The following is a 21,635-nucleotide window of genomic DNA, read 5'->3' on the forward strand; positions in this document are numbered from 1 at the left end:
GGAACTAGATGATCTTTAAGGTCCCTTCCAATCCAAGCCACTGTAGGATTCTCTGATGTTGCATTCAGCCTGCCAGCTGAAAGGTGAATAAATCTCTGTCTCAGAAATCTGGCAGTGTTTTGGAAGGCAGAGCTCTTCTGCTGCCTTCTCACCTCGGCTACAAGAATTTGCTCGTGTCTGTAGAACCTTCTGAAATCAGAGGTGCTTATGACTCCAACTTGCTATTGAAGGCTCCAAAGCCCTCAGAGCAGCATTATGGAAATGTAGAAATAAAAGCTTCAAGATGGTCAGTGGTGCAGAGGAGTCTCAAATGTCACCAATTGTCCCTGTAGCCTGCGGGGGAAGCTGGGACAGTTCTGTACGAAGCAGAGCTGCTGCACTTCGCTGAGGACCTGAAGAAGTGGAAGGACAGATACGTGGTGATCAAAAATGACTACACTGTGGATTGCTTTGAGACCAAAGAGGTGAGTGCTGCTTCCATGGATCTGGTTGTACATTCTCAAATAAACCAATAGGGAGTGGATTTGCTGCTGCTGCCTTGCCTTCAGCAATAGGAGGTGAAACCTTGTCCTCGTTAGGGTGGCTCCAGTGGGATGGCTGAGGGTACAGTCAAGTGCCCTGCCTTGGCCAGAACTAACAAATGGGACATTCCTTGGCCAGATACGTCAGCAAGAACTAACAAATCCATTTAACAGCACTTGAACCTTCCTGTGCCTGTCCCAGAGCACTTCTCATCTCCACATCCCTGTAATACATCCATGTGCTCCTGCAGTTGGATCTGGGTGGCTCCAGACTGGCTACAGTGGAGGTTTTTGCCTGGAAGCTGCCACAGTCAAGCTAGTCCTGGCTGACAAATCCAACAAATTGGGCTCAGGAGAAAATCCCATCCTTTTTCCCTCCTTTCCATCCCTGACTCCTCACCACAGCAGATAAGCACTGAGAGATTAGATTTATTTTAAATTTGAAATGCCTAGGGAACATTTCCAAAATTCAGCCTGACAAAAAGATTCTCCCTTTGTGCAATATTCCCATGCATTAGAATCATAGAATATCCTGAGTTGGAAGGGACCCAAAAGGATCATGAAGTCAGCTCCTGGCTTTGTCAGTGAATTGTGTATTTTATTTATTCTCTCTCCTTAAATCTCTATTTGACAATACTTCTTCTCTGTTGATTTTCCAGGCCTACCAGAAGGGAGCTAGCCCTAAATATCACGTTCTTCCTGCAGGAGGCAAAGTCCTGACTTCAGAAGAAGATTACAATTTGCTTTCTGATAAACATTTTCCAGACCCTGTTGGTAAGTCCTGTTCAAAGCTGAACTGCCAAAGCCCAGGCTCTGTTCCTTCCTCTGCCCTGGGAGGGCTTTCAGGCTTCAGTTTAAAATGGGGTAGCAGAAGATGCCCACAGCCCTTTTCCCAAGTTCAAGCACAGCTCCAGAATGGATGAACAAAGCAGATGCTGTAAGCCAACATTCAGAGAAATGCTGGGTCCCTTTCTTCCCAGCACTCTGGCACAAAGCTGCTGGAAGCTGTGCAGAAGCAGGGCAGGAACCACAACACCATTGTTCCCGAGCTTTGTTAATATTCCTGGTTTATTTGTTTCCATTTTTAGATGCCAGCTGTCTGTGTTGACTCACAGCTGATAATAAGTCCCACAGAGAGGGCAGGAAGGTGGCTGCTTCTGAGTTTGTTGTTTCTGGGTCAGGAACTGCTGTGGTCCTGCCTGCCCCCACTCCACCAAGATGGAGAAAATCCAGGCTTTATGGGAGTGGGTCTCACATTGCAGAGTCAGATTTGGAGAATGGGATGCCACATAACAAAAGGGATAAGGGCAACTTGAAGACAAGGATTTGGTTTTTGAGTCCTTTAAATCCCTAGGATTTAAAAGTTAGGTGCCCTGTCACACCCTTTCCCAAGGCACAGGGTGGTCAGAGGGGCTTGCAGGTGACCTGTGTGTGTCACCACAGCTCTGCAGCAGGTGGGGTTGAGTGATGTGGAACACCCCAAGAGTGCTCTTGGGCTTCCCATGGCTCTCCCTTCAAAAACATCATCACTTCATCTTTTTGGCACTACTCTCCATCTGTGTGGTGCTGAAGACCCTCCAAGGTGAAGCTCACGTGTCTGGGCTCTCAGTGCATGTCAGTGCCTCCAGATTGGGTTTGGTCATCCCTAAATGTGCTGTCCAGCATCCCCTGTGTGCAGGGATCCAGGGCAGGTGGGAGCTGGAGGTACTTGGTGCTTTCTTGACATCACCTGCAAGCGCTTGAAGTGACAGTTTTCAGGAGCAGTTGTGTGTGGAAGTCCTGGAACCAGTGAAAGCCATTCCAACTGCTGTTCCAACACGGTTTATTTAATGCAGCTTGTTTCTATAGGAAAGGCATTATGCTCCTAAATGGTCTTTATGTGGAACAGACCAGAGCTCCCCAGTAATTTACTTATCTGCCATGAAAACCATTTCCCTACCAGCTGCAATCCAGTGAAATGAGACCAAAGAGGTGAGGTTTCTTTGAAAGAGGTGTCTTTGAAATTTTACCAAACTAGATTTTTGCCACCTTGACAACAAACTAAGAGGCCATCAGGTTGGTGGGGTGTAACACAGAGAGGTGGTTGATGCCAGCGCAGTGTGCCCATCCCAGCTGCGTCCCCCTGCCCTCTGTGCCCAATTTCCTGGACTGGGAAGGGGATTACCCTGCTGGCAAAGGTGTGGCACAGAGCCAGCATGGAGGAAATGTGCAGCTCTCACACAGAGGTGTTTCTGTGCAGGCTCAAGCGAGGAGGCGGCTGCAGCCTTTGTGCCGCTCCCGAAGGAGTTCCCGGTGTACCTGTGGCAGCCCTTCTGCCGGCACAGCTACTACTGCTTCCCAGAGCCGGGGGCACAGCGACTCTTCAGCGCCGTGCTGGGCGACTGCGTGCGCCATTCCAACCACGGTGAGCGAGGGATGGGCACGTGTGGGCCATCCCAACCACGGTGAGTGAGGGATGGGGACGTGTGGGCCATCCCAACCATGGTGAGTGAGGGATGGGATCCTGTGGGACATCCCAACCACGGTGAGTGAGGGATGGGGACCTGTGGGACATTCCAACCACGGTGAGTGAGGGATGGGACCTGTGCGCCATTCCAACCACGGTGAGTGAGGGATGGGGACATTCCAACCACGGTGAGTGAGGGATGGGGACATGTGGGACATCCCAACCATGGTGAGTGAGGGATGGGATCCTGTGGGACATCCCAATCACGGTGAGTGAGGGATGGGGACATGTGGGACATTCCAACCCCACAGTGAGTGAGGGATGGGATCCTGTGCGCCATTCCAACCACAGTGAGTGAGGGATGGGATCCTGTGGGACATCCCAACCATGGTGAGTGAGGGATGGGATCCTGTGGGACATCCCAACCATGGTGAGTGAGGGATGGGATCCTGTGGGACATCCCAACCACGGTGAGTGAGGGATGGGATCCTGTGGGACATCCCAACCACGGTGAGTGAGGGATGGGGACATCCCAACCACGGTGAGTGAGGGATGGGATCCTGTGGGACATCCCAACCACGGTGAGTGAGGGATGGGGACATCCCAACCACGGTGAGTGAGGGATGGGATCCTGTGCGCCATTCCAACCACAGTGAGTTGGGGACATGTGGGACATTCCAACCATGGTGAGTGCAGGATGGGACCTGTGTGGGATATTTCAGGAAGGGCTCAGCCTGGGACAGTGTCACCCACCCAGAAATGCTGGAACAGCTGTGGGAAAATGCAAGTCAGTCATGAAAAGTGCTTGGCTTCAGCATCCCAAGGAATGATTCAACACAGCCTTGCTGCTTGCTGTGCTGGGAACACAGTTTGGTAGGGTTTGGGATGCAGTGGTGTGAGCTTGGGGAGAAAACATGGGAATTGCTTTGGAAGTTGTGCAGTGAGCCAAAATCCCTAAGAGGTGTTTATTACTAAGGCACAGCAAACCCTCACCTGCATTTGCAAGCTGGTTAATGCATCGCAGCTGTAGAGTCAGGAATAATGGAATATCCTGAATTGGAAGGGACCCACAAGGATCATGGAGTCCAACTCGTGGCCCTGCACACACAATCCCAAGAATCCCACCCTGTGCCATACAGGAGACCAGGTGTGTACAACAAGGAGGGAGTGCAGTCCCCCAGTACATTCCCATGTTGTTACACACACATCACTCCTGAGCAGACATTTGGCCTTCCTGCAGATGTTTCAATGGCAGCTCCAGCCCCAGCCATGGTTAAGCCTTGTAGCTGGTCCATGAATGGTGTGTAGGACACAGTATTGATTGTCTGCACAATGATAAATTATAAATGTCACTTTCTGAGTAGGTTAGACTAGAAAACTTAAAAAAACCCTAATTTGTGACTTGCTAGGGTTGTATAAACAGCTTTGCTCCCATGAAATTGGAAGATCATTTATAAGTTGGATCCTTCAGAACAAGAAGCGCTTTCCTGATTTTCAGATGACATTGTTTTCCACAAAGATGCCTTCAGTTCCCCATTGGTCTCCAGGGTCTTCCATGCCTTTAGTGCTGCTTTGGAGTCCCATCTGCTCCTGCTGCCCTTGGTGGGAGATGGGAACACTCAGCAACTTTTCCACTAAACTTAGCTGCTTGGGTCTGAAGCCCAGACTTGTGGGTAAATGAATTGTGAGTGCATGGTGTGAACAGTCCCTTTTATTTACAGAAGTGGCTCCCGGTGAATGTTTTTTTAGCTGCCACTTTAGTCTCCTGGTCATCAGCTTCATCTCATTGCCCTCACACAGCTTTCTCCTGCTGTCCTCCCTGGATCATTCTCGACTACCATTTCTTTTCCCTTGTCTCCACTGCCAAAGACATTCCTTTAGGACTCCATTCCCATGAGGAAAACACACATGACTGCATTTCTAGGCAGATTCCTAAGATGTGCAGTTACTTGTGTGGTGCTCAGGGCTGGCTGGTTTCAGGAGTGTTCTTTGCAGGAAATGTGAGATTCCCAATCTCGATGCTATCCCAGGTGGTGCACACTCCCCATTCCTGGTCCCAATGCTGTCCAGGTGCTGTACAATCCCTAACTGCATTCCCAGTGCTATCCAGGTGGTGTGCAGTCCCCCTTCCCAGCTATCCAGGTGGTGTACAGTGCCCTGACACTCTGGATTGGCTCCTCACTTAGATTTGGTAGGGAGATGGGGACACAATCAAGTTTTCCTGGCACTCCATGACTTGAAACCTGTTCACGATGTTTGGGGATTTTAATTTCTCTTCTGGAACGAGTGTAATGAGTTTGACAAAGCTTTTGGCAGCCTGTTTTTTTCTTAAAGTTCAGCACATCACTCTAGGGGCCAATCCTGAACTGGCAGAAGCTGTGTTAGGATGACCTAAGAGGTCTTTTCCGTCTCCAAAGCCTGTGAGTCTGCACTTCATTATATTTCATATGGCTTAGCTATTGCTCATTTATGCATCTGTTCCAGGATTTATCCCTCTCAGCTTTTCCTGTGGTCCAGTTTTCATCTGACAGACAATGCCTCAAGGCTCATCCTTACTTCTGCCCAACAGGGTGAGAAGCAGATAAAGACAGGCTGGATTAGGATCTCCTGTTGAAGCAGGAAATGAGTTTCATCAGCTCTCAAGGAAGCAGGAGTCCCTTTTGTGTGCATTTCTTGGAGTTATGTTATCCCCTGGAGATCTAGGTGCTGCAAGTGGAAAAATGATCACTGACAAGCACCTCAGAAACCTGAACTCTGCCCTTGGAGAGAATTTTTTTCCCAAGGGCTTCATATCGATTCCTATTCATTCACACATCACTGAAAAATATTAGTTTATTAATACTTCTTAAAGTCTTTTTTGCAAACACTTCTGCTGACAGGTGTGTGAGCAATCTTACAAAGTCACAGCTATGAGCTGTGTGCAGCAAAACAATGTCTAGTAAGGATTGCATTAGAAAATTTGACTCTGCTCTTTTTTTAAAGAATAGTTGAAAAGAGAAAAGAACTGTGAAAAATCCTTCATGTTTGATTGTGAAAAATAATTTAGTGGGGCAAGGAGCACAGACCAGGGCAATGCTCACTCCACCTCTTCCCAAAGTGCCGAGTTCCTATTTACCAGGGCAGATTTGGCAAGGGCAGGACAAAGACAAATGTCATGTCTGATCAGAGGTAGCCTTTCTGTCCCTGCTGTCATCTGCCACTCCTGGAAAGGAATGTATTGCACTGGGCTTTAGCCAAGGACTTGGAGGAGTTCGTGGCTACAATGTGTTTTCTTTCTCCCAGGAAGCAGAGTTAAACACGGAAAGCTGGAGTGAAATCAGCGCTGGGAGCCGCCCTGGCATTCAGCTGCTTCCTGTCCCCTGTGGTATAAATACCCAGCCCAGCCTGTGTTTCTGGGATTTCTGGGCAGAGCAAAAGCACTGGGATTTAGTGAGCACCACTGGGAAATGGCATTCAGATGTTTGGAGTGTGGGTTGTTGTGTCGTTCCCATCTCGACTTTCCCCTTGTCTTTGCCCTTTATATTCATTGATGGGGCTTGGTGGTTTGAGGAGACAATGATCTCCTTCAGCAGCAATGGAACATGAAGATCAAATGCTTTTTGGGTTGTAATTTGTGGGTTGGTGTGATATGGGCCAATCAGTGAGAAGACCCAGGGAGCAGCAGAGGAACCCCAACAGCCTGGTGGGTGCAGGGGGTCCCTGGTGGGCACTGCTGGCTGTTCTCTGCTGCTTCTGGGCAGCCTGTGCTTCCCAAGGGTCAGACCTCCAGCAATGTAGGACTTTTAACACTCCTCAGCTTTTTAAAGAAGCTGTACTTAGCTGAGTTTAGGTGGAGGGTGGAGGAAGTGATTTAGCATTTTCCTCTGATTTTCTAAGCTGCTCCTGCCAGGTTAAATGGGGGTGGCAGCATGGGGTTCTTTGGTTTGCCTTAGCTCCATGATCCACAACCTGGACTCACCTGGTTCCATCTTGCTCCCTGTTTCCTTAATGAAATGCTGAGAAGTGCACACCCCAAATTTGGGGGGAATCTGCTGCTGAAATGGCCACCTAGCCCCCAGTGGGGATGTTCTATCAGTCCCACAAGGGCAACAGTGAGGGAAAGGCTCAAAATATTCACAGGGCTCTAATATTAGCTATTTTCCAGGTTTTAATCCTTTATGTTTGCATGCCTTGAACATCAGACTGAAGTTACTTCTGAGTACTTCTTAAATTACTTGGTTTTTTAGGTCTTCTTGCTTCCTATTTGAGTTTCATTCAGTATTTGCTGTTGGAAGTGGGGAACTCTGACCACTTGCTGCTGGGATAGAGGGAAGTCTGCATGATGGGAAGGAAGTGACAACTAGCTCATTCTGGGAGACACAGAGTTTCACTTCGTGATTTTAGTTTTTTTCGTCTGGTTTGATTTCACATCCACATCTTGACAATCACCCTCCTCACACAGGAAGCTGAGGGACTTTCAAAACCATATCCTGTCATTTTCAATTTCAACAGAAACAACAACAGAAATTATTTTGAGCAATACATATATTAAAGAAATATATAATAAAGAAATACATTAGACAAGAGAGAAAGACAAAAGCTTGTGGAGGGCAGATTTTTTTCCTCCATCTCTGACTTTCAGGTATTTGCATTTCCTTTTTCAGTTCTGAATTTATCTGGCAGATGTTTTCCTCATAGTTATTTCTAAATTTCCTATGTTACATGTCTATAGTACCTGTATAGGACTTACCAACTCTTGGCCCAGAATTCAGAAGAATTCTGGGAGCACTGATAAAGGTTGAGAAGCTGACATGAAATCCTTGAGCTGAGGGATGAATGTGTCCATATATCTCTATGTACAGAGCAGAGCAGCTGTCAGGAGTCCAGATACCACTTTGGAAGGGTTTCTGAGACTTCATGCCACAAACAGGGTGGCCTCTCTTCTCTGGAGAGGGAGATGAAGGGAAGGATTTTCTTGTTGCCTGTTTCCAATGGATGTGGAGGGAGCAATTAAAGGAGAACTGAGGAGGAAATTGCTTTTTATGACATTTTTCTTTAATGTCTTTGTGCACTGGGATGAAAGTGAGGCCTTTTGGAAAGTTTGTGTGGTAATTTGGGGTGGGAAAAAGTACAAGTGGAGATAATATTTACCCCTTCATCTACCAAGACTTGTGTCTTGGTTCCTCTCAAGTAGCTGCTGTACTGGGGTTAATTAAACCCCTTTTTGGTTAATAAGATTAGACCACCTGTGATCCACATGAGTGGCTGAGACTGTGGCTGTTCTTTCACCAGTCCATTTCACTAGAAATACCCTTGATGAGGCTTTTGGGGTGTTAAAAAAACTCATTAAAACTTTTAGGATATGATACAGAGGGTTTTTTTTTTTGTATAATTTAGTGTATTTTGCTTGAAATAAGACTATTTCTCCTCTTTCTAGGATGTTTTTGCTCTACAGCATGAGTTCATTCAGTCAGCATGGCTTTTGCCTTTCCTGCCAGCCTGGTTTCCTACACTGTGGTGAGGATTCTCAGTCTGTAGGAGTGACATTCATTCTGAAACAGCAAGATGATAAATGTGCTAAATTCATAATTGCCATTACGTTCTTCCTATCCCTCCCATCTCAGGCTGATTATCTTCTTACAGACTACCAAGTGTGGGTGGTGCAGGGGAGCCACTGCCCTGAGCCCACCCCCCCAGCCCAGCCTGTTTTAGGAGCTGTGAAGACTCATTCAGGAGCTCTGCAGAGTAAGGTGGTGTTCAGACTCCAGCTTTGAAGCTCTGCAGCAGAGAAATCAGAGAATCATGGAATGGTTTGGGTGGGAAGGAACTTCCTGCCATGGGCAGGGACATCTTCCACTATTCCAGGTTGCTCCCAGCCCTGTCCAGCCTGGCCTTGGACACTGCCAGGGATCCAGGGGCAGCCACAGCTGCTCTGGGCACCCTGTGCCAGGGCCTGCCCACCCTCACAGGGAACAATTCCTTCCCAATATCCCACCAAATCCTGCCCTCTGGCAGTGGGAAACCATTCCCTGTGTCCTCTCACTCCATCTCTTGTCCAGAGTCCCTCTCCAGCTCTTTGGAGCCCCTGTAGGTACTGAAAGGCCCCAATAAAGTCACCCTAGAGCCAATTTCTTCTCCAAATTCCCACCTGCTCCAGGAATATAGTAGCTGGTTTGGAAAGCACTTGGAAAATGTCAGAAATAGGTGATACTGTGATCCTTTGTGTGTGTTTATGCAGTGCTCATTAATTTTTTAGACTAGGAAACCCACACCTGCTGGGCTTCCCACTGGAGGTTGGTTGTGGCCTGTCTGGTGCTGCTTTGAACAGCTTCAGTCTGGGAGCTGTGTGCTGATAAGCAAACAGTTAACCCTGCTCAGTGTTGGTTTGGTGGCCACGGAAGGAACTTGTGCTGCAAAGCTCTATTTGCTATAAGTACAGAGTTTTCTTTCAGGGCTGTATCATGTTTGGAAGTGACCTCATCTCGCTTCTGTTGGTGGTTAGCAGCTTCACACCACATGCTCTGTGGATAATGTGACAGCACACTGCTCACAGGAAATCCCCAGAGCTGGGAGATTGATGCCTCTCAGCCCCAGAGCACCAGATATATCTCACTTAGTTCTCAGTTTGGATGCTAACAACAGAGGACAGCATTTTGTGAGGGTAAAATGTGTGTCCTTTTACTGAGAGGGATGTCCTTTTACTTTCAGCTGTGCTTGAGCCATGCCCAAGCCCCAGGTAACCTCCCTTTTCCTGAGGTGCAGTTCCTGAGCTTTCCTTATCTCCCCAGAATCAAAGCATGTTCCTTTTCTTACCTGCCATCCCAGTGGGTTGGGACCATTGCTTATTTTTTTGGAGACAGAATTTCCACAGTTTAATTTTGTTGGGGTTGATGGCCATGGCTTTTGTCACCAGCTGTCTGTGGTATCTAAATGCAGCAGCCCTTAAAACATGTTGGAGCTCACATGAGCTCTTAAAAAGGGACATAATTTTTTATCATGCTCATTTATTTTTATTTGAAGGGCGTTCCCTAATTGTGGTGCTGGAAGGCTGGCAGAGTGAGGTTCCTTCCCTGCAGCAATGTCTCTTGTTCTCTGATGGTCTCCAGCTGCCTCCACCCCAAATCCTTGGGGGCTGGCAGAGTGGGAGCACTGTCTTTGAGGTGTCAGTACCACTGTCCTGTCTCTTTAGTAGATTTGGGGTTGTGTATTTTCCTTTTTTCTACCAGCTTTTGTTTTAAAAGAACTAAATTTAAAAACCAGAAATTTATTATTTTTTAAATTACAGAGTGTGTATAGCGGAAAACAGGGGGAAAGCAATTCTAAATACATACAAAAGAAACAGATGCCAAGGTGAGAGGGGAATGACTTGGAAGGATGAAAAAATTGGGAAAATGTAATTTGCATTTCTTAGCATGAAATCTGTTCTCTTGAGGGCAACAGTGTCTAGTGGAAATAAGAAGGTGTGGAAGCACCAGCTTTTGAGACTGCATTTCAAATTCCAAATATTTCTTTATCTGCCTCTTACTATCTATTTGTGACGTCACAAGAAGGAAGGCCCTGCACCAGTACTTGTACTGAGATTTTTTGTGTCCCAGGAAAAGGCTCTATAAAGTGACCAACAGGAAGGAGTTATGAGAGATGCTTTGGCACTGCCTTCACCAGAGCCAGCTCTCCATCAAATAGATGAGGAAGCAAGGGAATAATATTGTGAGATCACCTAAAATCAAATGCAGTTTTTTACTCATTTATCCTATTCCAAAAGTCAATTGTAAGTGACATTCTCCTCCTCAGTGAAAGGCCACCAGACTCCTTGGTCATCTTCATCTCCTTCCAGTGATTGTTCTCCTGCCTTCTCCAGTCTTTGTCCAAAGCCTGTTGCTCTAAATGATTTGAGAGGATATTTGTGGGCCCTGCTGTCTTGCAGGAGGGAACTAAAAAGTCATGAGTTTGGTTGTGAATGTCTTGTGTTGGGAAGAGAGAGCTGCAGTTCCTGAGCCTGGCAAGGCCTCTGGGCTCTGACATGATCATTTCCTACAAAACCTGCCATCACTGGGTGCCACATTGCTGATATCAATTAATTACTTGCAGGAAGAATTCCAGGATCATATAAATTTTTTTCCCTGCGTGCAGAACCTGGCTGGGGTGCTGCAGGGAGCAGATGAAGCCAGGGTGGATTGCTCCTGAGTTTTGGTGGTCAGATGAAGGGCGTTATGTCAGAGTCAGCATTTCTTTAATTAAAACTTGTGCTCTGTGAGCTCAGACTTTTGGATTCTGGCTTAACACTTGTTCAGCTGTGTCTTTGGGCCTCAGCCTTGTGTGAAATGTCAGCCAAAAGGCTGAGGTTATTCTTCGTGGTGGAGCTCACTTTGGTGAAGCACTTTATCCACAGTCAATAGACCCCTTCACTGTTAGTGGATTGCAGCTGAGTTCCACCATTAACTCACCATTAAACTGTGTCCCCAAGTGCCATTAGTGACAGTTATTGTTCAGAGGGACAGTTTAAATGGGATGTGGAACAGCTATGCCAATGTTATGAAGGCATCTTCTTTTGCGTGTAATTAAGAAGAATCATTATTTGAGCGATTAAACGTCCTCACCAGCAGCCCCAAGGCAGCGGTGTGCAGTACAGACAGATGCACAGTTTGAACTGGAATGTTCAAATGCAGATTCATATTATCTGGATTTGCTGGAAATCCAGTTTGAGCCAGAGGCGGCTGGAACACTCATCCTCTCTGGTAACGAGGCCCATCTGCAGGAGTTCTTGCACAGAGATCTCCAGTGCAAGACCAGTTGATCTGTGGCTGAGACTAAGTCCATGAGAGCAGTTAATTCCTGCAGCATGGGACACATGGGCAGTGTTGGTGAGTCACAAATGGACAGCCTGTCCTGAGGGCCTGGAGCCATGTCCATCTCCAAGGGTGCAGCTGTCCTGCCATGGACAGGGCTGGGAGGGCCCACAGGACCTTGGGAATGGAGATTTGCTCATCACTCCCCAAACATTCACCTGCCAAGGGACAGAAGGAGCAGCTCATAGCCTTGGGCACCCTGTTAAAAGGCTGGCACTCCCAGGGCAGGCCAAGCATGGGAGACAGCTGAAACTGGCAACAGGACCCTCTAAGTTAACCCTTCTGCACCATGTGCAGGTGCTCTCACAGGGTGTCCAGTAGCCTGGTCCTCTGGGTGTCATTTTGATAAGTTAAGATTTGACATAATTATGTTTTTTAAAAGAGGAATTCACTGCATGGAAGCTCCTTTGCTTTCTGCAGTCCTGAACTAACTGAGCCATACCATTGAGACATGTGCAAGTCTGGGAAGATTTATAAAGTTATAGTGCTTCCAGTTGTCCTTCCATCTCCCAAAGTCAAAGGGAGCTTTATAGCAGTTACTCTTGCATTTATAAAAGGAATCTGTGGTTAGCAATATCTGTTATTGAAATTGGGCTCTATGCTTGGATATGTAGAGTCTCTAGGTAGTTAAAAAAACAAAAAGTAAAGAGAACAAACAGAATTTTGTTTTAATCTCCACACAAAAGGGATGTTTTGTTCATTAGCAGCTGGAGAAGATGCTTGGGTGATTTTCCAAGTGCAAGGCATCCTGCATTGCACACAGTATCAGTCTGGGTACCTGTAAAGCCTCGCTGGCCTTTTGCTGGAGAACACTCAGTAACCTTGCTGGCTTTGTGTGAGATTTGGGTGAGGAATACTGCAGCCAGCACTGCACCAAGCTGCCCTAAGCTGCTCCCCTCCATACAACCAGCAGGACACGTGGATCCCTCAGGGCAAGGGGCCAGGATGGCTGAGGGAAGCCCCTGTGAGGGCTTCAGGCGTGGGGAGCACCCATCATGCCTTCCCCTGGTGAACACTCGTCCCTGGCACCACTGGGCCTTGCCACCTGCCCCGTTTGCAGCTGCAGCTCTGCTGCCATGGCCCAGGCCCAGCTGCTCCCTCGCACGCCAGCGGGGCTCCCCCAACAGCCCTGCCCTTGTTTCCCTGGCCTTGCTGTGGCTGCCAAGCCACCCCCTCCTCCAGCCCTTCCACGGATTGCTGCATGGGATGGGCAGAGCTCTGGCAGAATGTGCATGGCAGCTCCTTTCAGCTGGGTACAATTCCCTTTTCTTGAGCCTTGTCCATGAATGTGCTTCTGTCTCATGTGCCTCGCCAGCAGCTTCTGCACAGCCCGGCACTGGATGGGTCTGCTTGTTCAAAGCCTTATCACTGAGGCAATCTTTTCCTCCTATGGAAAGTGAGGATGAAATTGCCTAAATTAAGCAATTGCAGCAGCCTTGAAGGATAAAGCTTTCTTTCTGCTTGGAGTTGTTTTTGTAGCAAGACTGCCATGATTGTGTTTGTGTCCTGTGTTTACTGGCATAGGAAAGAATGTGGGATTGGGATTTTATGGCACTTGCAGTTTAATGTTTTTCCCATGAGCTATTCAGATGAATCACTCTTGGATTTTTAGCACCTTCCTTCCCACTGCAGTAAAGGCTTGAGGACAGTCAGAACAGAGCGAGAATACTCCCTTGAGCATGGATTTAAAACTTGGTGATCTTAGAGGGCAGACTCCTGTCAGCACTGGTGCATCACCATCTCAGCAGCTCCAAGATCCAGCCTCTTGGATGGTCTGTTGTCCCTTTGGGTTAGGAGGGAGCACAGCTGTGAAGGAGGAAAACATGTGAGTCATGATTGGAGGGCTGTGGGAGCTGCAGTTTTCCCTCCCTGCAGCCAAACCAGGCCCTCTTCTCATCAAAATCTTTTCAGTTTTATTTTGGGAGGACAAAAGTTTTTGAATGCAATGTTCCACCTCAGTTGCTCAGGTGGAGCACTCCCTTCTTTCATTAAAACTGTGGTCAGAGGATGTTCTCTCAGCACTGAACAGCCTGACTTACAACTAATACTGGTTTGTGACTTGCCATGACAAATGCTATAAATCCTGGAGGCAGCAGTGAAGGTAGGGTTGGGATTTTACCTGGCTGATTTTTTTTTTTTTTGTTTGTTTGTTTGTTTGATCATTGTATGAGCTTGGAGAATTTTTTTTAATGTCTTTGGATCTCCAAATATCTGCAGATGAAGAACAGTATCAAGAGAGTGGCACTGAGAGAGTGTTTATTGCCCCTCAGTGTGTTTAACAAACCTTCCTGCAGTCATTGCAGCCAGGTGAAACTTTGAAAAGGCAAATTTTGACATTTGGGCTCTGAGCAGATCTGAAACCATGCAGTTTTCAAGCAGTTTTCAAGCTTCAAGAATAAACCCCTGATGAAGTTAATTGTAGGTTTCTGTAGCTTTTGTTTTTGTTAAGTGCATGGAGGAGATATTTCAGACATTACTATGGTGTTAATCCTCCATGTTTCCCATAATTTCTCTAATCCCTGCATTGCCCTTGGCATTTATGCAAGGCTCCTGTAAAGCTTCTCTCTCGAGCAGTTTCATGAACAAGCCCAAAGTGTTGCTTGACAAGCAAGGCTTGAGAACTTCCTCCTGACTCTTCTCATCACAATTATTTGTATGTATCAGTACCTTCTAAAGCAGCATAATTCCCTTTGAGAGAATCAACATTCTTGTTCTTCCCTCCTTTGTTCTCAGAGTGCACAACAGGACTTCAGCTGCTCAAGGCTGCACATGATAATCTTGGAGAGGGAACAATAAGCCTTTGTGGCTTTGTTTTCCCACAAGAAAGTAATCCTGACTCTCTGATAGTGAAGACACAGCACTTCAGTCATTGAAGTGTTTGGGGATGGTTTTCTCACTCAGGTTTGCCAAGCAGCCACTCTGCTTCATGTCTTGAGGCCAAGGTGTCCTCAGGCCACCACACTGTTCTCAGGAAGAGCTCCCATCTGGCAGAAGTGGCCTTGCACAATAGCCAGATATTCCAGAGCTCTGGTTGAACATTCCTGAAATATTTAGGGAAATCAGCATGATCTTGTCAGGAGTTTTTGTTCTTTACTGGTACAAGCATGGTGCTTTCTTTGTTGAGGTCTGTTTTGTTGTATATCCATGAAAAACCATCTTGATCCTCAGTTTCTTAACAAAACAAAAAGTTATTGGGGAGTGTTAACTTGGGATTTAGCAATTTATCCAATGAGCTGCCTGTCACTATTGTAAACTAAAGAGGAAGAATTCCCAACTGTTGGCCCTGCCACATACTGTCTGTCTTCCTATGTGCCACCTTACATTGCTCACAGGTGTAAAAGCAAGGAATGACCTTTCCTATGTTATTGCACTTCTAAATCTTAGTGAACACCCAGAGTCTCCAGGCATCCAGGCTTAGTAAATTATTGAAAAATATTACTGCTAGGTGCATGTGGAGTGGGAAATGGCTCAGAAAAGGATGGTTATTTTTCAAGATTATTTCTGGGTAAATCCTTTATGTTACTTTTTCTTTTCTCCAGACTTTCTCAAACAGACCACATATGAAGTGGAGGCGTTCTTAGAGGCCATTCAGTTCTTCCGGCAGGAGAAAGGCCACTATGGCACGTGGGAGATGATAACTGGCAATGAAAAAGAGGTAAAGGAATATATTCCTGATGGGGTTTTGGCTTTGGGTATTGCAGCTCTCAGGATAGTGAAGATTATAAATTCTCTTAGCAAAAAGGGCATCTTAAAAAAGAAAATTTCGTAGATAGAAATACCTGAGATTTTAAGACATCTCTTACTCATATGTGACAATTCTTTTTTAATAAAAACTTCTAAAACAGAGTCTTGTACAGTAACAGTTATACTAAAAAACCAAAAATCTGTGTACTTCAGTTCTGCAGAAAAGAAATTCTAAGGCCAGAGTCTAGGCCCATGCTTGGGCACCTGGCTTTGGAGCACTCACGGTAGCTGAGATTACCCCACAACCCCACTGGCATCACTCCACGTGGCTTTTAGGGCATTATTTACCCCCTGATTCATAGGGTTTTTTTCCAAACACTGAACACTCAGCAGCAAATGTTTACTTATTTACTTTAGTGCCAACTCCTGGCTGTTTTCCTTGATGAAATCTGGCTTCCCTTTGGAAAAACGGAAAAAACCTTAAGGAGAGTGGTTTGTTTTAAGGAAGCAGATTATTGTTTTAGAAGAAGCCTACCTTTGAAATGCTGAGAAATGTAGAATCTGGAGAAAAATCTATAAACAGTGTCTTTCCCACTGCCATCATGTCAGTGATTGAAGTTCCCTGCTAACATCTGATAATAAATTCTTACTTTAAGGAGTTACATGAGGGGTTTTCTGTTCTCCCCTCCTCCTTCATGTTATGGGGCTATTATAGTGCTAGTTTCATTTCATGTTTTATTTTTCCTATTGCTTGCCAACATCTTACTCATAGCCCATATGTCTCAAGAGAGCTGTAATCAGAAGACATCCAGCCTAGTTCCACTATTATCTTCTTAGCAATAATTCATTCTGTAAGTATAGTGTGTTCTCATGGCCTGCTTGGACCAAACATAATAATTATTTTAGGCAAATATCCAAGCTAAGTGAGTGGTTTGGAGCAAGCAGGCTGAAATTTGTTGCTGTGAAAGGCCCTGAAGAATGCCAAGAAATGTATTTGCTGACACTTATTTGTGGTGGCTGAGTCCCCACAGTGTCAGTGCACACTGGGGCTGCAGCATGGCTGGAGTGGGAGCACGAGCCCAGGCACCTGAAGGAAGATCCACCAATGCCTTAAAAATGTTCCCAGAGAACTCAAGATTCTTCACAATATAAAATTGTGGAATCACAGAATATCCTGAGCTGGAAGGGACTCACAGGGACCATTCAGTCCAGCCCCTGGCCCTGCACAGACACCCCAACAATCCCACCCTGTGCATCCCTGGGAGCTTTGTCCAAACCCTCGTGGAGCTCTGGCAGGCCTGGGGCTGTGCCCATTCCCTGGGGAGCCTGGGCAGTGCCAGCACCCTCTGGGGAAGAACCTTACCCTGACAGCCAACCTAACCCTCCCCTGACACAGCTTCATGCCTTTCCCTTGGCTCTTAAATCCATCTGATCTGTTGTCACATTTATTATTTGTGATAGTTTGGATTGTTCATGAGATCTTTTTTAAGGGAGCCATTAGTTTAGGACCTGAATTAGTGAATTGCTTTTGACAGACATTTAAGTCAGCAGTGCTGAATATGAAGTGCTGCTGTGGCATTATCTTTAAGTACTTAAATGAAACTCCAATAAATGTGTATTGTATATCAGAGGTATATTACAGCAGGTATTGAGTGTTGTATTTCCATAGGGGCTGTTTATGCCCTGTTTTACACTGGGCTGCAGTCAGAGTTCTTCACTTGTGCTGCTCTAGTTCCTGCCAGTTCCCTCTGCTGGCGTTGGTGCATGCCTCAGATCCCTCTGGCAGCTGTAATACATGAGGTGCAGTGTCTGGGAGCACAGACATGAGTGAAAAAAGCCCTGAAAAATGGATGAAAATGGAAAGTTGAGGGCTGTTTTTGCACTCTGTATTGGCTCAGGCAGCAGCTGGGTACAGCAGGGATGTGATCCTGAATGTAGACTGTGCTGGGCTGTTGGTGCAGCTTTCTCAGGCCAGAGACAGTGTCCTTAAATAAAAATGTGGAGAGGGAGGCCTAGATTCCCCAAATCAGATGTATATTAAGTCTTGCATATTTATTTGGTGCATTTGAGTGGGACAGGTAAGGAAGGAGTTGCAGTTCAAATCTAGGCAGAGAGAGTGCAAAGCCTCTGTGGGTAATTCCTGGCAGCTGGGAGGGAGGGACAGCAGAGCCACTGCCTGCACACATCACTCTGTGCTGCAGTGCTCAGCCTTCAGGTAAAGAACAGGGTGTGAACATGTTTTTCATTTTCATTTTCACCTCCTGACCACACAGATCCTGAGCAACCTGGTGATGGAGGAACTGCTGCCTAACCTGCAGACAATGATCCTGCCTAAAATGAAGGGAAAGAGGAATGACAGGAAACGGGCCTGGTTTGGGGTAAGGACTGACACTTGCAGAGTACCTGTTGCTTATGGCAGCTCTCTGTGGGTGCTGATTCTGATCTCTGCTTTTCAATTTGATTTGGGTCCAGATTGTAGAGGAAACCTATGGCTTAGTCCAGCAGCAGGTGGCAGAAGGATTAAGCACCTTGAAAGAAGAATGTAGAGAATTTGCAAAAACTCTTGAAGGGACCATTCGTTCAGACATGGATCAAATTCTGAACTCCAAGAACTTCTTAGCTGGAAAAATCAAAGGTTAGTGGAGGAACAGCTGTGCTTTGGAGCAATTCTCCAGTGTTTCCCATTGTGTTGCTCAAATTACCAGATGTGCTTGTTTTGAAATCCTTGTGTGTTTTGAGAAATCCAACTGGAGACATCAATTTTCAGAACAAACGAGGCTCTACTGCCTTTGGTGGGAACTGATACCTGTGGCCACTGTGTCTGTGAAAATATCAGGTCTTCTCGAATTGGAGCTGACAGGTTTTGAGTATCCTGATCAGACTTGTTCCTTCTGCTTTCATTTTTACTTGCACAGTCTTAGGTAGTGAAGATACAGGTCACATGAGCATAATTAAAAGATCTGATCTCTAGGAATGCACCACAAAACCAGGTTCTGCTTATGTAACAAGTCCATGGGCTTTCAAAGAATATTTAAACCAAAGGGTTTCTTAGATGGCTTTTATTTAATGTGAAGTAATAATAATTTTATTATGAATATAAAAAGGAACGTAAAGAGCAGGCAAAATGTTGTTGGTGTTGCTTAAGCTGGCAAATAAATAAATAAATAAATAAATAGCTGGTAATGCTACTAAGAGCTGCCCTTTCCTCCACCCTCACAGTGCCCCCATTTGCAGTGTTTGCTTACGTGAGGCTTGGGACAAGAGTTTTCATTGTCACTCATAAAGCTGTGAACTCCTTTCACACCCTCATCACCTCTGTGGAGGTGTGACTCTAGGGAAAAAATTAAAAAAATTGAATTAACTGTAAAGAGATAAGTTCCAATTACTTCTTTCACTGTCTCTAAATACAATTTTGTCCTGTGTGACTCTCCAGCCAGTGTTTCTGAGCCTGCCCAGAAGTGCTGCACAGAGAATATCCAGCCATTCCTCACCTCCATCCTGGAGGAGCTCATGGGCCCCGTCAGCTCCGGATTCACGGAAGTGCGCGCGCTTTTTGACAAGGAAGTGAATGAAATCATCCAGGACTTCCAGAAGACCAATGACATGACCAGGCTAAAGGAGGTAAGACAAAACAAAGCTGGAGGAGCCTTTATATCAGCACAGGGATGTTCTGGGCTAGGCCTTGGCTGGTAGCAGGATTTGCTTTCCCAGGTGGAAGCACATGAGCACCTGGTTTTGTCATTTAAAAGTCTTGTGGTATTTGTGCAACTGGAGTGCAGATACCAGAATTTGGGTTAAAGCCAAATTGTTACATTCTCTATTAAAAATTCACCTCTGGTTGCTTTCTTTCAACCTGCATGGGAATGCAGAATGTGGATCAGCTCATGACCCTGCCCTTCAACTCGGTGAAAATGGAGCCCTGCTATCTAAAAGTGAACCTGCTCCAGGAGCTCCTGCAGGACCTCAAGAATCGCTTCAAGGTCTATCACATTGATTTTGTGATTCAGAGGACACAGAACTTCATGCAAGAGGTACTGTAAGATCCAGTTTTTCCTCCTAGGAGAACAGGTTAGGTTTGTCCTGCTAATCTGCTTCAAAGTAATCTTGATAAGAGCCGTGAAAGAGCCTCAGAGTGTCTCTCAGGCAAGGTACAAGTAACAAATCTTGAGAAAACCAGCTAGAAGCTGCTTGACACTTATATTTGTGAGACTCTCTGTGTGTGAGTTGTTCTGCAAGGCATGAAAATTTTGCATGGATCATCTGTTCCCCTGAACTTTCAGGTTCTGAATTCCCAGTGTCTCAGCACCCAAGAAAGTTGTGTGTGTAACTAGTGAAGTGGCTAAAATTCACCTGATTCCCTTTCTAAAGGCTTGGTTTTTCAGGGAGGGTGAACACTATTAAATGTGTTTTACCAAAATGGAATGTCTCCTCTTTGGTAGTTGATTTTCTCACTATATATAAAGTAAAGCAATTAATGTTACAAACTCAGAGACAGATGTTTCAGGATGTAGGTGCTTTATACAGCCTCACTTTTCAGGGGACTGGTGGAGGTGACAATATCATTCCAGATGAAAACTGAACTCCACCTCTTTGTCCCCTCTAGTGTGTGTTGGTACAGGCTATAACTCTGCTTTGCCTGGATTCCTCCTGGGTGCCTGGCCAGAAGTGTCTGAGGAGCTGGCCAGCAGACTGATTCCAGTTGCCAGATCACAAGGCAGATTTGGCCTTGGAGCTCTAAATTGAACCCTGTGATTTTAATCTGTATTTGGGAAATTTACTAATCTGCTCAGTAATCTTGTGAAATGGAGCTGGTCCAGATCTATGGAGTGGAAGTTATGAATATGGAAAACAAGTGTCTAGGACAGTGCTGGGATAGGGTTTTCCTAAAAGCAGCTCTTCTTAGTACAGCCAAGACCAGCAGCCAAGGAATTACTCAGAAATAAAATTCTGATTTCATGTCTGGGTCTTTCAGGGGGGACCATTCCAAAATGCTGCCAAATAAAGTGTCTTTCACTGAGTGAAGACCATGACTCAAGACAAAGAAGTAGACAGAAAATAAATCCCATATAAACCAAGAGGTCGCTTTTTTTTTTTGAACAGAACATGAGACAAAATTAACAAGAAATAAGTTAAATTATAACAGGAGTTGTTCTAAACATGCTGTTATTGCATCTTCCTCTTTAAGAGGCTGGTATTTTCCTCATAAAAATATTGTGTAGTTTCCCTTTTTTGTCTATGGACGTTTATTTCATAAATAAGTGAAATCAGACATGTCTGTGTTAGTGTAGTACTTGGCTAAAATGTACCTCGGGCGGAGGGTGGAGCAGGATTCCTTGCCTTGGGAGCCTGGCATCCTCTAGTGGCCAATTTCAGGAAATCTGGGAGCACGGTGCTCAACTGGCTGAAGGAATGGCCCCCCTGCATATCTCCCACTACTTCTCCAATAAGAAAACGTTAAAATTTGAATGGGAACAGCTAAAGAAAAGGCAAAGCCTCATTAAATGGACTCAATTGCCACTTGCAGAATTGTTGGTCTGAAATATCTTCAGAGTAGGGGCATAATATTCTTAATGATAAGCTGAAAATATGGTAGATGCCAGCTTGGCAGAATTCTGTGAGAAATGATTGCACTCTATGATTTTTGCTGATTATTTATTTGTATTATGATGAAAGCTACCGAAAATGATGTGCAGTATGATTAAATACTGTTTATTAATGATTAATGATAGAAGTCAATGGGAGTCTTCTTATTAGGGATAATGAGTTTTGACTGTGGTCTGTATACACAGATAATCAATTCTACATTTTGACTCTGCCACCATCAGTTTGGGTGGGGACATGAGATCAAATCTGTACAAGAAAGCTGGGACAGCATGATAATGATACCACAGCTTTAATTTTATTTATTTATTGCAGCATTTCAGTGCTCTTTAGAGCACCTTCTCAAAAACACAATTTAAATTAACAGTTGCACATATCATGTTTGCAGGAATTTGATGTTACTGGCCTTAACAGTTGTTTTTTTTTTTTGAATTACTATTTTTAGCTGATGGAAAATGCAGTTTATACGTTTGAGCAGTTGTTCTCTCCAAACTGCCAGGCAGACTCAGCCAAAGTTGCAACAACCATTGAAAAAGTCAAGCTGAGAGTGCTGAAGGT

The 21,635-nt window shown here is 45.6% G+C and overlaps 1 protein-coding gene across 2 annotated transcripts in view; it reads left to right on the plus strand.

Annotated features, from left to right (window-relative positions):
• Positions 1 to 21,635, plus strand: part of NIBAN1 (niban apoptosis regulator 1) — a 55,485-nt gene that overhangs the window by 27,027 nt on the left and 6,823 nt on the right. Inside the window, exons 3-11 of one of the 2 annotated variants that reach the window (XM_054638405.2) lie at positions 333 to 464; positions 1,181 to 1,295; positions 2,761 to 2,925; positions 15,332 to 15,447; positions 17,750 to 17,854; positions 17,949 to 18,111; positions 18,910 to 19,097; positions 19,346 to 19,507; positions 21,523 to 21,633. In XM_054638405.2, coding sequence (XP_054494380.2) covers positions 333 to 464; positions 1,181 to 1,295; positions 2,761 to 2,925; positions 15,332 to 15,447; positions 17,750 to 17,854; positions 17,949 to 18,111; positions 18,910 to 19,097; positions 19,346 to 19,507; positions 21,523 to 21,633 — 1,257 coding nt within the window. Of the gene's footprint in view, positions 1 to 332; positions 465 to 1,180; positions 1,296 to 2,760; positions 2,926 to 13,761; positions 13,894 to 15,331; positions 15,448 to 17,749; positions 17,855 to 17,948; positions 18,112 to 18,909; positions 19,098 to 19,345; positions 19,508 to 21,522; positions 21,634 to 21,635 lie in introns of those variants that run through there. The other variant, XM_077182041.1, reaches the window with a different exon arrangement.

This window comes from Agelaius phoeniceus, chromosome 8, assembly GCF_051311805.1.
Source record: "Agelaius phoeniceus isolate bAgePho1 chromosome 8, bAgePho1.hap1, whole genome shotgun sequence".
Lineage (NCBI taxonomy): Eukaryota > Metazoa > Chordata > Aves > Passeriformes > Icteridae > Agelaius > Agelaius phoeniceus.